Below are 15,039 nucleotides of genomic sequence, written 5' to 3'. Positions count from 1 at the left end.
ATAAGATAAGAACTGTCAGTGGAGATAACTAGAGAGCCATATTCGCAGCTTCAGAAACTGATTAAATGAAGCAAACAGGCTAAGAATATGAGTTATCTGAAATATTACCTAGGACCCCATTCAGTGTTGGATAGATATTTTTCTTGCTGTCAAGTAATCAAAATAGCACCACAATCCCTTGAAAAGTCTTTTTGGTGCCATTAGGCATCAGTCCCTGCCTTAATCTGTCCTCCATCATGGTTCTAGTGAAATCTGTTTTTTACATGGTAGTCCTTTCTTCTTTTTAAACTACTTTCATACACTTTAATGTAAACAATATTTTTAAGGGTGGAGAAAACTATGGTGATATTCGTGCGTCCATGGTTCAGGGTTCTTTTGCATACTTTAGTTACAAAGTAATTGTGGTGTGTGAGAGCGTAACTTGTCTTTCACTGTATAATTATCCCTCTAGTGATCTGCCACCCTTTCAGCTTCCATTGTTTTACTTAGAGCCCAGGACAAGACATAGAGGTAAGTATAAGCAACCAGGAAGACTGCAGAATAATACAGAGAAATTCAATAGAAAAGAGGGAGGTGAAGAACTGTTCTTGTTATGTCTCTCTTTCTGACCTAACTGGAACACTTCCTTCCTTCTACATGCTCTCCCACCCTCTCTTTGTCTAATGGGATTGAAAAGGGGAAAACAGTAATCTTTTCTCATTACCTATAACTCCTTGGATCTTCATAGCTTCCACAAGAATATTACCCATTTGTACATCAAAAAACCTATGTAGATAGATCTATCAACCTCATCCTCCTCGTCACCATCATTTGTTTACATAGCACTATCAGTGTACATGGCACTTTACAAGTAAAAGAACATCAAGCAATAGCCAGCTCAGCCAAAAGTGGACAATCTAGTTTACTTCCAGAAACTGAAAACTGGAAGTAGACAAATAGAGAATGTTCAATATATCGCAAAGAACCTTTTTTTTTTTTTTGGTTTTATGTTTTATGTTAGCTGTGGTTAGAGATTAGGATTTATTTGTAGTAGGATGTGATGGTGGATGTTGTATTTGTTGTGTTATGTTATTATGACTGTGTATGTTTGTCATTTTCAATAAAAAAACCCAAAAAACAAAAGTGGACAATCTAATATTTATTTGTTATTTTTACTTTATTTTATATGCCCCTTTCTCCCAAATTGGAGAAAGAGAGATAGTGTGTATGTGAGAGAGAGGGAGAGAGATGATAGAATCACAGAATTGGAAGAGGCCACAAGGGTGATCCTGTCTAACCCCTTCTCATGCAGGAATACACAATCAAAGCAGTCCAATCGATGGCCATCCAGCCCCTATTTAAAAAGCTTCAAAGAATGAGACTCCACTACAATCTGAGAGAGTGCATTCCACTGCTGAACAGCTGTTATGTCTGGAAGGTCTTCCTAATGTTTAGGTGGAATCTCTTTCATTTCATTTTCGTCTCACCTAAATATATTACTTTGCATTTCTCCATGTTGAAATTCATTTTGTTAGTTTTGGCCAGTTTTGTAATTTGCTAAGGTCATTTTTAATTCTGATCATGTACTATGGAGTATTAGCTTTTTCCTGTTATTGATGTTAGGCTGACTGAGTGGTGGCTGTTTGTGTGCTCTTTGTTCCCCTTTTTCACAATAGGGATATTTTACACTTCATTAGTCTGCTCTGACTTCTCCTGTTCTCCAAGTATTCCCAAAGATTATTGCCAGTGTTTTCATGATTACATCTGGCAGTTCTTTTAATAATCTTGGATATAGTTTATCTGGCCCTGGAGACTTGAATTCATTTAGAGTAGTCAGATATTCCTCTACTAGCTCTTTACCTATTTCATACTGCATTTCTCCACCTGCATCATCTACTCCTTTCCCCCCAGATTGAACACTGTTTTCATTTGGCAGAGGACTGAGGCAAAAAAGTATTGAGTAGTTCTGCCCTTTCTCTGTCCCTTGTTAGCATTTCACAGTCTTCCTCATGCAGTGGCTCTACTATTGCCTGGTTTTCCTTGTGCTATTGACATAACCAAAAAGTACTTTTTATTGTTTTTAACCTGTTTAGCAAGCCAGAGATTGTTCTGTGCTTTAGCATTCTGATTTTCTTCCTATACTGCAGGCTATTCATTTGAATGCCTATTGGATGCTTTCTCCCTTTTACCATTTCTTGTACATGTTCCTTTTAAATCATAGCTCACTTGAAAGTTCTTTAGACATCCATCCTGGTTTCTTTAGACACCCTCCATTTTCCTACTCACTGGAAACATTTGAAATCATTGCTTCAATTGTGTTACTTCTAAGAAGCTCCCATCAATCATTAACCCTTTTTTATTTTAATATCCCTGACTACAGGACCACTACCTGTATTTAAGTTTATTGAAATCAGTCTTTCTTTCTTTCTTTTCTTTTCTTTTCTTTCTTTTTTTGTTGTTGCTGCAGAATCCCCTCCAGCAGCTTCCTCCTGAGAAGAGGATGGTGTCGGTGGTGGTTTTTCATCCTCCCCACTAGCAGCTCCGGCCTCATCCTTCTGATTATCTTTGCCAGATTCCGCTTGGCTCTCTTCTTCTTCCTGCACAGTCTCAGTCAGGGGGTTCTGGCACAGGGCTGCCTCCTCCAAAAAGGCTGGAGATGGTGTTGCCAAGCTTAGTCAGTGTGGATTCCTTCTCTGGCTTGTCTTCCACCATTTTCTAAAACACAGATTTGATGTGATTGAGGCTCAGCACGCCACTCTCATCCATGTTGAAATGAGCCTTGATACCTTTGGATTCATAATCCAAATGCTTCTTGAAGCTCTCACCCACACCATGCAGCTTCACCCGTGTGAGATTCAAGGACCCAAAGACTTGCAAGTCATGTTTGCTCATGAAACGCATATCTGTGTAGCTGACGTGGAACTCAAAGTCATCTGTGTAGCAGTTGAAGGTGATGACCTTGCGCTGGGGATAGGGAGCCATGCACTGGAAGAGGATCCGCCGGTTGTGCTTCAGACTCTTGGATTTAACTTCCTCTTCCACTTCACGAATGAACACAACCTGGATTGGGACAACAGCTGCATCATGAACAATGAAAGGCTTCACTTTGAACACCTTGCTGAGGGCAGCTGCTTGGTAGACAGCACCCATGGCAGCTGCTTTGTCTGCACTGATGTTCTTGCCCAGCTCTTCCTTGCCAATGGCTTTCAGCAGAAACTCCTGCACCTTGGGCACACAGGTGGCACCACCAACTAGGATCACCTGGTCAATTTCTTTCAGATTCATCTCAGCACTGCTCAGCGCCTGTTGTACAGGCCCTGCAACCCACTGGAACAAGTCTAAACACAGATCCTCAAATTCCTGCCGTGAAACCTTGGCCTTGAAATCAATGTCATTCAACAAGACCTCAATCTGGGCCATGTGATCAGCATTGGCACTTAGTACAGTTTTCAGGTGGTTGGCTTCCTTCAGGAGTTTGGCCATGGCACGGGTTTTTTTCCGGACATTCTTTGATGGCTGCTGTTTGTTGACAAGCTTAGCCAGATGGTCCTGAAGGCACAGCTCTATCGCCTGTCCTCCTAGTGTGCGATCAAATCCAACACCTCGGATCTGCAACTGAGGCTGGATCCCTGAGTCCTTGGTCTTCACAGTGTGGTAAGTCGCAATGGTACACACAGTGCTGCCAGATCCCATGCCATAAAACATGATATTCTGGGCTGTAGCATAGATGTCTTTCCTCTGGAAAACGCTGTAGTATTGAAATCAGTTTTCTGAAAATCAAGAATGCCTGTCTGACTATGCTTCTCTTTCTTTCCCTCTGTATAACAAACTGCACTTGGTTAAACTAAAACTCAACAAATATCCCAAATTAGGAAGATGGCATAATGTCTTAGAATTTACCAGGAAGTGATAGAAAATATTCTGGAATAAACAAAATGTGGATCTACAAAATATAATAGGAAAGAACAGAAATAAAATCTGGGACTTTATGGTGTTTTTAATCAATCTGGATGTGTCCTTAGTGAAGAATTACATCTATATTTAATTCCATTTTAACTCTGATCTTGTGTATGCTTAAACTCTATTATTTTAATGTGCAAGGCAACCAGAGTCCCAGATTTTGGGAAAAACTGGAGCATAAATAAAGCTCATCATCATTATTCTTTTCCTTTCCCCAACCCTGTAAACACAATAAAGAGGGGAAAAAACAACCATACAAAGTAGGGCTTGTGATATAAGGTAGAAGAATTAATGAGAAGCTCATAAATGCATTTAATTGTTTATATTTAGTGGTTCTTATTATTGCAGAGAACACTGTAGGAGAGGATTTTCTGACATATTTTAAAACTACATGGAAAACAAACTAGAAGGCTATCATTTGAGCAGGCAGAACTATGTCTGTTTATTTAACATGAATAAAGAAAGGGATACCCAAGCAAGTTTTCAAGACCTCCCCAGGCTAGCTAATCACCACTTTTGTCTTCATGAGACGTAGCATGAGGGCACCAATGTTTAACAGCCCTTTGCATAGTGATGTTTAGCAGGGATGCCTTCTGTTCTTTGCTGCCAGATAATTCTGTCCTCAGTTAATAGGGCAGAACAAACACATTGAGGGAATCTCTATGGGACTGCAACAGCCGAACTGGTGAATCTATTCTGATGACCTGCAACTAACCTTGGTGGATTCTTCGTGGGGTTAACTTTCCTTCTAATACTGGCAATGCCCTTTAAACCTTTCTCACTAGTTTGTGCAGACAAATTAATCACTGCAGGACTATTTGCTGGGTAGACATGCACAATGAGGTTAATTCTGGGAGAAACAAAATGCAGTGAAACAACCAATTTAGGCACAACCAGCTCTACAGCATATAGGGATGAAAACTATAAAGAAATAATTGTTTGATAATATTCTACATACCTGTTTCCCACTTTTCTGGCCATGAGGTTTTTTTTTAAAAAAAGCATATGGAATTTTAATTTTCACAAGAAATATTGCTGTTGATTCAGAAATGTGTGTGTGTGTGGGGGGGGATCTTCTTGTGTGTTCTTCCCTTCTGACTTGTGTCATGAGATAAATTCTCAGTCCTGCTTCTTCGCTGGCAGGAGGAAAATTTGTGAATGGTGGGAAAGTATTTCCTCTTCTCTAGCCTCCCAATGATATCCCTTGCTGCTTGAACCATTCAGTCTGAATGATCCATTTGGTGTAAAAGTTAGACATATTCTCAGTTATAGAAGTTTAATTTCAGCATACATTTCAAATGGTTATCACATTTTTTTTAAAAAAAGTTTTATTTTAGCTCTACATTGCTCACTACATTACTGGATTGGTTCCCTTGGAACATACAGTTTTAAACTAGAGGCATTTTAAAAGATATATGCCTGAGACTGCTGCTACACTGCAGAATCAATTCAGTTTGACACCATGTTTAATTGTCATGGCTAAATCCTATAGAATCCTAGGATTTGTAGTTCATTGTGACACCAGAGCTCCTGACAGAGAAGGCTAAATATTTCACAAAACTACAAATTCCAGAATTCCATAGCATTGAGCCATGAAAGTTAAATGTGAAACTGTATTAATTCTGTAATATAGATGCAGCTTAATCTATTTCAGGGAAAAAGTAAAGGGGAAGGGGAAATCCACTTCTTCAGATGCATAGAAGAAATGCAGTCCATAAGCCACAGGTATTTCAGCACATTACATAGTTGAGGGGATGAGATCAGAGTGTAATGAAATTAACCTACAGAATTTATTGGATCTCACTGGGGGATGATTCATGTGGTTGCAGCTGGGACCTGTGGGTGACACCTAGTGGTATCCTATTCAGGTTTTAGTTTGTCTTGTAATAGATATTTCCTACCTTGTTGATTTGATTTCCCCCTACCCCACTGTGTGTGTTGCAGTCTGAAAAATACCATACTATACTGTGCCTCATTTTATATGTGTACAGAGGAAACAGAACTGAATCATCTAGAATTATTTGTAAACTAAACATAGTGGTTTTATGTAGTTATTTTTATTGATACTCCAGATATAACAAGTTAGCTACCCAGACTTAAAATATGTTAAGTGAGATAAAACAGTAAGTTTATATTTATGTTCCTTATCAAGTCTGAAGTGATGATAATTCAACACAGCTCTGTTGTGCACCTTTCCCTTTGATTATAAGCATAAATGCTGTAACCTTGATGAATAAAGGTTGGGTTTCTCTCTTTCTCCCCCCTCCCCCATATATATATATATATATATATATATATATATATATATATATATATATAATCTGTATATTTAATAAGCACAGCACATGCAGACATATTTAAAGAATATAATTCAGATGTATTTTCACTCCTTTTGGTGTGGATATGCACCATAAATTTAGGGTAAAAATCCATTGCAGTTAGTCGTTGTCCTTGGTAAGGACACACACACACACACACACAAAAGTGGTGTGGGGACTTTAAAATTAGTTACAAATCAAAAGGATTGCATATCATTATATTGTTTGTCTTTGAACTTGGCTAATTCACTTCCAATTATGGTTGTTCTTTTTTTAACTTTCACTGACAAGAAAAATCTTTTCAGTCTAAAAGTTGATATGAGGCTCTTTATATTTCCCCTTTTCACCCTTACATCATTCTTTAAATAAAAAGATATTCTTGCATATGAATATCTAGCACATAGCAGATATTTGACACACAGTGGATACATACAAGTTATTTACCTGCATGAAATTTATTATGTGAATAGGAACACAAGAACCAGTTGTTTGGCACTCTTCAAACATGCTCTCAAGAATGGGGGCCACTTCTGTGTAATAGGATGATGTGAGTAGGTAGAACCACACAGGACCTTCTCACCTAGATATTGTCAAATCTGTCAGTGACATTTTGTCCCAGATGGAACGTTTGCTACCAGAGGTAACAAAATGAATTTCAACAGGGAGAAATGTAGGATGGAAAAAGGAAATGCATAGATATAGAATGGGGGACAACTGGCTTAATGAAGCTACATGTGAAAGGGATCTAGGAGTTCTAGTAGACCACAAGTTGAGCATGAGTAAACAGCGGCAGCTAAAAAGGCCAATGAGATTTTAGGCTACATCAGTAGAAGTATAGTGTCTAGATCAAGGGAAGTAATATTTCTATTCTATTCTGCTTTGGTAAGGTCTCACCTGAAATACTGTGTCCAGTTCTGGGCACCACAATTCAAAAAGGATGTTGGCAAATTGGAGAGTGTCCAGAGGAGGGTAACCAAAATGTTGAACAGTCTGGAAACCATGCCTATGAGGAGAGACTTAGGGAGCTGGGTATGTTTAACCTGGAGACGAAACGGTTAAGGGGTGATACGATAGCCCTGTTTTTAAATATTTCAAGGGATGTCATATTGAGGATGGAACAAGCTTGTCTTCTGGTGCAGCGATTAAGACCTGGAACAATGGACGCAAGCTACAGAGATTTCACATCAACATTAGGAGAAACTTCTTGACAGTAAGAGCTGTTCAACAGTGGAACACGCTCCCTCGGAGTGTGGTGGAGTCTCCTTCTTTGGAGGTCTTTAAACAAAAGCTGGATGGTCATCTCTCAGAGATTCTTTGATTGGGAGTTCCTGCATGACAGGGGGTTGGACTGGATGGCCCTTGTGGTTTCTTCTAACTCTATGATTCTATGATTCTAAGAAGAGGAAAGCTTTAAAAAGTCTGAGATTGAGAAAAAGCATGAGAAGTTATAAGGAGATATTGGGTGCTGTGGGGAATCAAAGCAGTAGCCTAGCCTGGAAGATAATGCAAACAGGATTAGCATCCCCATACTTAATTTGAGCAATTGTTCACTTGTTTGCTTTTGATTGTTCAGTGAATTTATCAGGAATGTGTCACTTTTTCCTTAGAAGGGAGAATAATCAACTTGAAATATCTTGTTTTGTCAAGAGTGAGACAAATAGTGAATGCTAGGCTGAGAAACTGTTTGCTTGCCCTCCTCCCACCTGGGCTCCATCCTTGCCTCAGCTCCTGGATTTAAGGAGTCTTGTCTCTCCCCCCTCTTTTTTTTATTCTCCGTATAGTTTATATTGTTTTTTAGGATTGTTTTTTAGGATGGTGGGTTGAGAATGGGGATAATTTTCTTTTTACTTGTTTTGTTCTATTAATTATGTATTTTGCTTTGTTAATTTTATTGTTGCTATAATTACTATGTATTTTGTTGCTATAATTGCTATGTATTTTTGTTATTCACTGCTATTGTTAATCACTATGTTATTTTATTGTTATTGTTTAACATACGGCTATGTTACATTTGTTTTTAAATTTATGTTTATTGTTATTGCCTTTTATCCCCTCTGTTGTAAGCCTCCCAGATTCCCAGTGATTGGACGGCATATAAATAAATCCTATTATTATTATTATTATTATTATTATTATTATTATTATTATTATATTTTTTAAAAATTTCCCACCTGCCACTTCAGGAATGAGATGAGTAGTGGCAATTTTTTCTAGGGTCATCTTGTTGAAGGATGTCCTGGTTTCAGTATTTACGGTGTAGTGGTTTCAGTATTGGATTAGGATTCAAACTGCTGCTCAGCCACGGAAACTCACTGGGTAATCTTGAGCAAGTCTCACTCTCTCAGCTTTAGAGGAAGACAATGGGAAGCCTTATCTGAATAAATGTTGCAAAAACACCAAAATCAACACATACAAAAAGATGAAACTAGTCAATTGGAGTTGTCTTGAAGGCACATAACAACAACAAGTGATGTCAAGTTAGCCTTAGAGTCATCCTGCTAAATAACTTTACCACACATCGGTGCCCTTTTTAATTGGAACAGCTGTGATAAACCCAGAAGCTCAATGTGTATTTGATATTTCCATTCTTTTTCATAGGAACATAAGAAGAGCTGTGCTGGATCAGAACAAAGTGATTCTAGCCAAGTGCCTCTGGAAAGCACACAGCAGGATATAGAGCAATAGTACTCTCGAAAACTAGCATCATGTTTATTCATTTGACTTATTAAATCTTTGTTTTTGATGACAATAACACACACCTGCCACATAAAGATCTGATGTTCCTTGTGATTGAAGTTGCACAAAAAGAATATAAGAAGGATTTAGAAGTTGGCAGAGACTTTACTTTAAAATACTCATTGGACAGACTAAGATGGACATGGATCGCTAAAATACTTACATTGTTTACCTGCTTAGCCAGAGGTGAAATCTTTGTGGTAATTTAGCATTTCCTACATTGCAACATTCAGCTTAAGATCTTTCTACATCATACATGAATTTTTGGTACAATATCTTTTGAATAAAGCTAGTTTGATCATTTTTACATATTTCCACTTTTTTACTCTTCAATGTAATTTGTTTTTTCTGGTCATGAGGTGAAAAATCTATCTCTTTACCTATAAATATAGACATATTCAGTATGGAGATTTTTTCCCCCAGGGAGTGGAAAGGAGTTCCAGACATATCACTCTGTACTTAAGATGGATTTTAAAAAAAAAATCTTTAAAAAAGCTATTGCACTCTCTTTCTCATATTATCCAACAAAGTGATATTGCCTTGGTTATTGCAGGTAATATATAATCTCCATAATGAGTAGCCATTAAAAGCATGTGAAAACTAGATTGCAGGATCCGTCATCCCCTAGCCAGCATGGCTTGTGCCCAAAGTGGCTCAGGGATTCTGAGTACTGTAATAATAATAATAATAATAATAATAATAATAATAATAATAATATATTTAAAAGATCTAAGCCACTGATTGCCAGAACTTCCATATAGGATTCCCTCTGGTAAGTTTTATTTCTTAGAGTTCTTTTTCTGTTTTTCTCCACATTGGCCTGTGCCAGTTTCATTCTTTTTTTCAGTAGTCACTGATCCTCAGTGTGAGCCATTAAAAGGGAATGGCCCAGGCAGTTCTGCTAAAAAGTGTTTGCTTGTATATCTAATTGAAGCCATCAACTGAACCCATGGCTTTTAAGTTTTATTTTTAGAATCTGTAGCTTAATCTCCCAATGAAGTTCCAAAACACAGCCTTTAAACCTAGTCTGAATGTGTTAGGGCCCAAGCCATCAATATGAGGAATCATGTAAAGAATGCCTCTGGGCACATGGGCAGTGCCTTCTTTTCACTGTGATAAGAGCTTTGAGTTTCATAGCTTGCATATAGATTTGAGTATAGTTTTTGGTTCTTTAATATGTGTGTGTATGCTAATCAATATGCTACACAACCACAAATTTTTGTGAGTTCTTGCAGAATTCTTTTTTGTGACCAATCCATAATACTATGTTACATGTCAGTTATAGTTCGAAATGGTAAATACATTTTTTTAGGGATACAGATTACACTTGAATGTCCTTAAAATGCCATGTGAAGGAACTAGTATCAATCTTAATTACTGTGTGTTTCCAAAAGAAATTGAAATTATAATGCCCATTCCTATCTAACTTTGGGTTATTTTCACTTATGTTTGCTTGTTTGCATGTATTCTTTATTAATGTGCAAATACCCCCTCTCCAGACACACACAGTCATACAGAGCATGGAGAAAATGCTAGACAAATATTGTCTTTTTCTAATGTAAAAATTTTTAAAATTATCTTTGACCGTATATCATAGGTAAGTCCTGTTTCCTATCCAAGTTTTAGAGAAGGCTGCCTTTCTCTGGGTCTCAAAGAGGGGTTGTAGACTGAAAAAGAATTTCCATGGACCAGATGAACCCCACCATATCCTTCCTATTATAACTACTGCACTTAACTGGGCAGAGTGCTGTGCCTTACTTTCTTCACCTGTTGACATTAATACAGCTTTCAAAATCAGTTTTACATTTTTTGGTATCATGCTAGTGACATACATAAATATAAATCTACCTCTCACCTGCATATGTCTTGCTGCTGTTATTAAGGTTGGTATTCTCTTCTGTCTTCTACAATGACCAAAACCTCACTAGTTAATCTATGGTTGGGTGGTGGAGGAGACAGAGAAACATCCAGCAACATTTCCACAATCAGAAACAGGAGGATTACATCAACTGCAGAGATCTCCAGAGGATTCCAATGGATGTCTGCAGATGATGTTAATCATTCTGTGTCTGGCAATGAGAAGACAGTCAGATGTTTCTCCAGTCCTCCTCTCCATTCTCCACCAGGTATACGGAATGGCCATAGTTTGTGGCTGCAGCACCTGAACAGTGAATATTGGGGGGGGGGGGGGGTTGAGGAGAATTATGTAGTGTAGTGCTTCATGCAGAACTATTTTGATTTGCCATGTCCTCCAGGAACTTAGCCATTGTCTGTATGCGTTACTTTTCCTCCAAAGAGTTCAAGGTAGTTCACATGGTACTTTCCCCCTCTGCTCCCTCCTGCATTAATGTTGAGAACAATGATGGGGGTTTTGTCTGAATGTGAACAGATAATTTGTTTAAGGGGGATGTAACATGAATAGTAATTTTTGCTTGATCTTAGTCTTGGTCTGACTATATCACCACTATGCCACACTAGACTCATTGAAACAAAATTCCTTTATGGATGCAGTTTCTCAGTTTATGTTCATATAATTCATATTTGTGGAGCTCTCACTTTCTCTCTATATTCTCAGGTTAGCTGTCGACTTATGGCAACTCCATGGATTTCTTAGGCAAGTAATAGGAGGAGGTTTTGTCAGTTCCTTCCTCTGACATACAGCACTTGTTATTCACTGGTAGTTTCCCATCCAAGTAATATCCAGAACTGGCCTTGCTTAGCTTCTAAGATTAAAAAAAGGGGGAGGGAAACTGGTCTCTTTAGAGTAGATAGACAAGCTAATTATTCCAGAGTAAAGTCATTTGACATCTTAATCATATAGTTTAGAAAACTGTCCTGCCTCAATTTGGGGAAATCTTTATTTTTGGAACCCCAGAAAGTCTCTTCAGTACTATCACATTCAAATTTTATGTCTCCTGAAGTATTTCTAAAATAGCTCTCTTTTGCAAGAAATTCAGTGTTCAAACATCTGTGTTACACATTCTTCAACATACCACAGGGATATAATCCTAACAAAAATGCTGTTTGATCCTTAAGAGAAAAATGGAGAAAGAGAAATACAGAGGGAGAGAGAGAAAGAGAGTGCCCAAAAGAGAGAGAGAGAGAGAGAGAGAAGGAGAAAAAAGAGTAAGGAATTGACCCTCTACATAAAACCATAAAGCAGTATTCTGGGTTGCTGCCATTCAAATGAATAGAAACCGGCAGCAATTCTAACACCTTTCCAGTTTCAATTTTGTAACATCTGCAGGCACCATGCAGGGATGGTAAACATTTTAATGGTCAGATTTTGTCCATTTTACCATTACTATTTCCCATATTATCCCCTGGTTTTTGCCTGTGAGTGAAATGAAAAGGTGACAGATTGCTGCAAATCAAATGAATGGGAGATGTCATTTGCATTCATTTCAGTTGCAGCAAACACTCTACTTTCCTATTCCTTTGTTGTCCTTCTGAGATACCTTTTCACAGTGTCTAGAAATTCAAGTGTCAGCCACTCTATTTTGACAATGCAGCTGGAACCTTAGGCATTGGTTTGTGAATTGATTCAATAACACCAACCCACTTTATAATTACAGTTTATCTCTTCGTTAGAAATCCAAATTGATTGAGATTAATAGGAAGATTTAAAACCTATATGCTCTGAAAAGGGAAATTCTGGAAATGTAATTCTTCAGCCAAGTATACAAAAGGCCATTCTCAAAGTTAAACGCTTCATCTACCTGAATATTTATTTAAAATTACTTGGGTATGATTCTTATACTACCAGCCTGGGTTTTCTATAAAAAAAGAGATAATCGTAGAGGTTTTGATTCTTTGCAAAGCAATAAGTATACTGTGGGTGGTTTCCCCCCCCCCTTTCTTTTCTATTTTTCTTTTGTGCTGAAAGCTTTATAGAAACCTTCCCTATTCTTATTCCTCTCCTCTTTTGCTATCTTTCAGAACATCACTGAAAGGTGATAAGAGAGTCCTGGAATCCATCAGTACTGACATAATGGTTTCAAGAGGAGGAAGGAAATCAGAACACTAATTTATAAACAAAACTATTTCAAATTAGAATGTTTGGCAGCGATACTCTTTCATGAGAAGAAAGGTGATGGGGTAAGAAAATTAACTGCAACACACTAACGAAAATGTCAGTCCAAAAATGTATTTAGTTGGGAAGAAATACAATTAATTTTAAAGAAACTTTACTTCCAAGCCTCTGTGCTTTGAATCACAACTTTCCAACCGGCTTCTATGCTTTTTTCTCTATGTAGTTTAGGTCCAGACTATCTGAAAGACCATATCTCCCCATATGAACCTTGTGAACGCATCTCCCTATACAATCCGCCCCGCTCTCTTAGAACAAGTGGGAAGAATTTGTTGGAGATACCATTATCCAAACATGTCCTTCCCTAAAGGCATTTAGCATAGCTGCCCCCAAACTTTGGAATGGACTCCCAGAGGAGACCCGCCTTGTTACATCTTTAGAAATCTTTAAGAAGGAGGTAAAGAGAGAGCTCTTCTGCCGTGCTTATCCTCCTGACCTCCTATGAAGATCACTAGTATGGAACAAGACCAGCTGACCCCTTGATTGATTGATGTTAGATTCTTATATTTTTATTTTTTACTGTGGTTTTAATGGTGCTGTAATTTTAATCTTGTAATTTTAACCTTGTTGTGATCCCGCTTCGATCCATTGGGAGAGGTGGGAAGATAGAAATAAAAATTATTATTATTATTATTATTATTATTATTATTATTATTATTATAGAACTCTAATATCAGCAAGGGAATGCTTTCTCTCTGTTCTGCCACCATCAGAGGCTCAGTTGGTGAGGACACAAGAGAGAGACTTCTCAGTGGCTGTTCACATCCTGTGGAAATCCTTCTGCAGGATGCTAGGCTGTCCTCCTTGCTTCTTTCCTTTCCCCAGCTGTCAACAATCTTTTTGTTCAAGCAGGCTTTTAATATGCAATTGCACCAGGGAGGCTTTTGCGGGGTTGGAGAATATTTTGATTTTCTCAATTTTGTATGTTTTAAAATTATTTTATATTGTTTTAATTGTGATAATTGTAATTGTATTTAAAATACCATGGATATTTTTTAATTTATTTCCTTCTGTGAGGCTCCTTGGGTCCCACTCCAGAAGAAAGGCAGTATATTAATTAATTAATAAAGATTACCAAAAGCTACTAGTTTTAGTCTCTCTCTCTCTTTCTGTATGTGTACACACACACACACACACACACACACCTATTTTCAGAGGTAGTATCTCTGTCATATTGCTTACTGCAGAATATGAATGAACTTGTGCCAAAATGTCCTGCAAGTAGGTTTCCTATAGGCATATAGCTGGCACCTTTGAGCAGACAATGCTGAACCAGAGATGCCTATATGTAGATCCAGAATAGTTCTTCCTCTGCTCTTATATTTACTTGCCCGCCCCCCCAAGGGATTATGCATAGATTTTCAGAAACAGACTGTCAGTAATTTATTAAAAACCTTCCAACTGTGTTATTTATTCTGTGTAGATACATGTAAAACTTGAACCTACATTTTATACTTTAAGGCTCAATGCTTTGGATATCTACAGAATTAAACATCCTTGCTTTTAGAAACCACAAACATAATCAGACCCACATTCCAATGTGCATCTAAAATTAAAATGGTCTGGTTTTTTTATTGCTTTCTTTGTACTGTGTATGTCATTGTGAATGGTACATTCTAACATCATAGTTTTTAATGAAGAGCATAACTGTATGCATATTTCTCATTTGATTAGTTGAAACAATGTTTATATCCTGCCCTATATTTGGTGATCTTAGTGTGGGATCTAGACAATAAAAATAACTTAGTTTTATGAAACAATCTGAACAATTCAAAACAATTTGACATAATGGAGCAGAAGAAAACAAAACAAGAGAAAAAAAAAGAACAGTTTTAACAGGTCAGACCAAATTGCGTATTGTAGGATTGTGAATCTTTATAAAATTTATTCTCACAGTTAAGAACAAACAATTTTACAATTTTTCTTATTGAAGAAACTCATTGAAAATGGAACCAT

At 37.5% G+C, this 15,039-nt stretch overlaps 1 protein-coding gene across 1 annotated transcript; it reads right to left on the bottom strand.

The window, feature by feature from the left end:
- Window positions 1–861: 861 nt before the first annotated feature.
- LOC121931704 (hypoxia up-regulated protein 1-like) lies at window positions 862–4,920 on the bottom strand. The gene is given in 5 exon segments (XM_042469689.1): window positions 862–921; window positions 2,442–2,592; window positions 2,594–3,727; window positions 4,655–4,789; window positions 4,898–4,920. Coding segments are annotated over 5 exon segments (1,503 nt in total).
- Between the last annotated feature and the right edge of the window lie 10,119 nt (window positions 4,921–15,039).

The sequence above is a fragment of the Sceloporus undulatus genome, chromosome 5, assembly GCF_019175285.1.
Source record: "Sceloporus undulatus isolate JIND9_A2432 ecotype Alabama chromosome 5, SceUnd_v1.1, whole genome shotgun sequence".
Classification (NCBI taxonomy): domain Eukaryota; kingdom Metazoa; phylum Chordata; class Lepidosauria; order Squamata; family Phrynosomatidae; genus Sceloporus; species Sceloporus undulatus.
The sequence above is the reverse complement of the archived record's forward strand: the minus strand, read 5'-3'. Positions and strand labels throughout refer to the sequence as shown.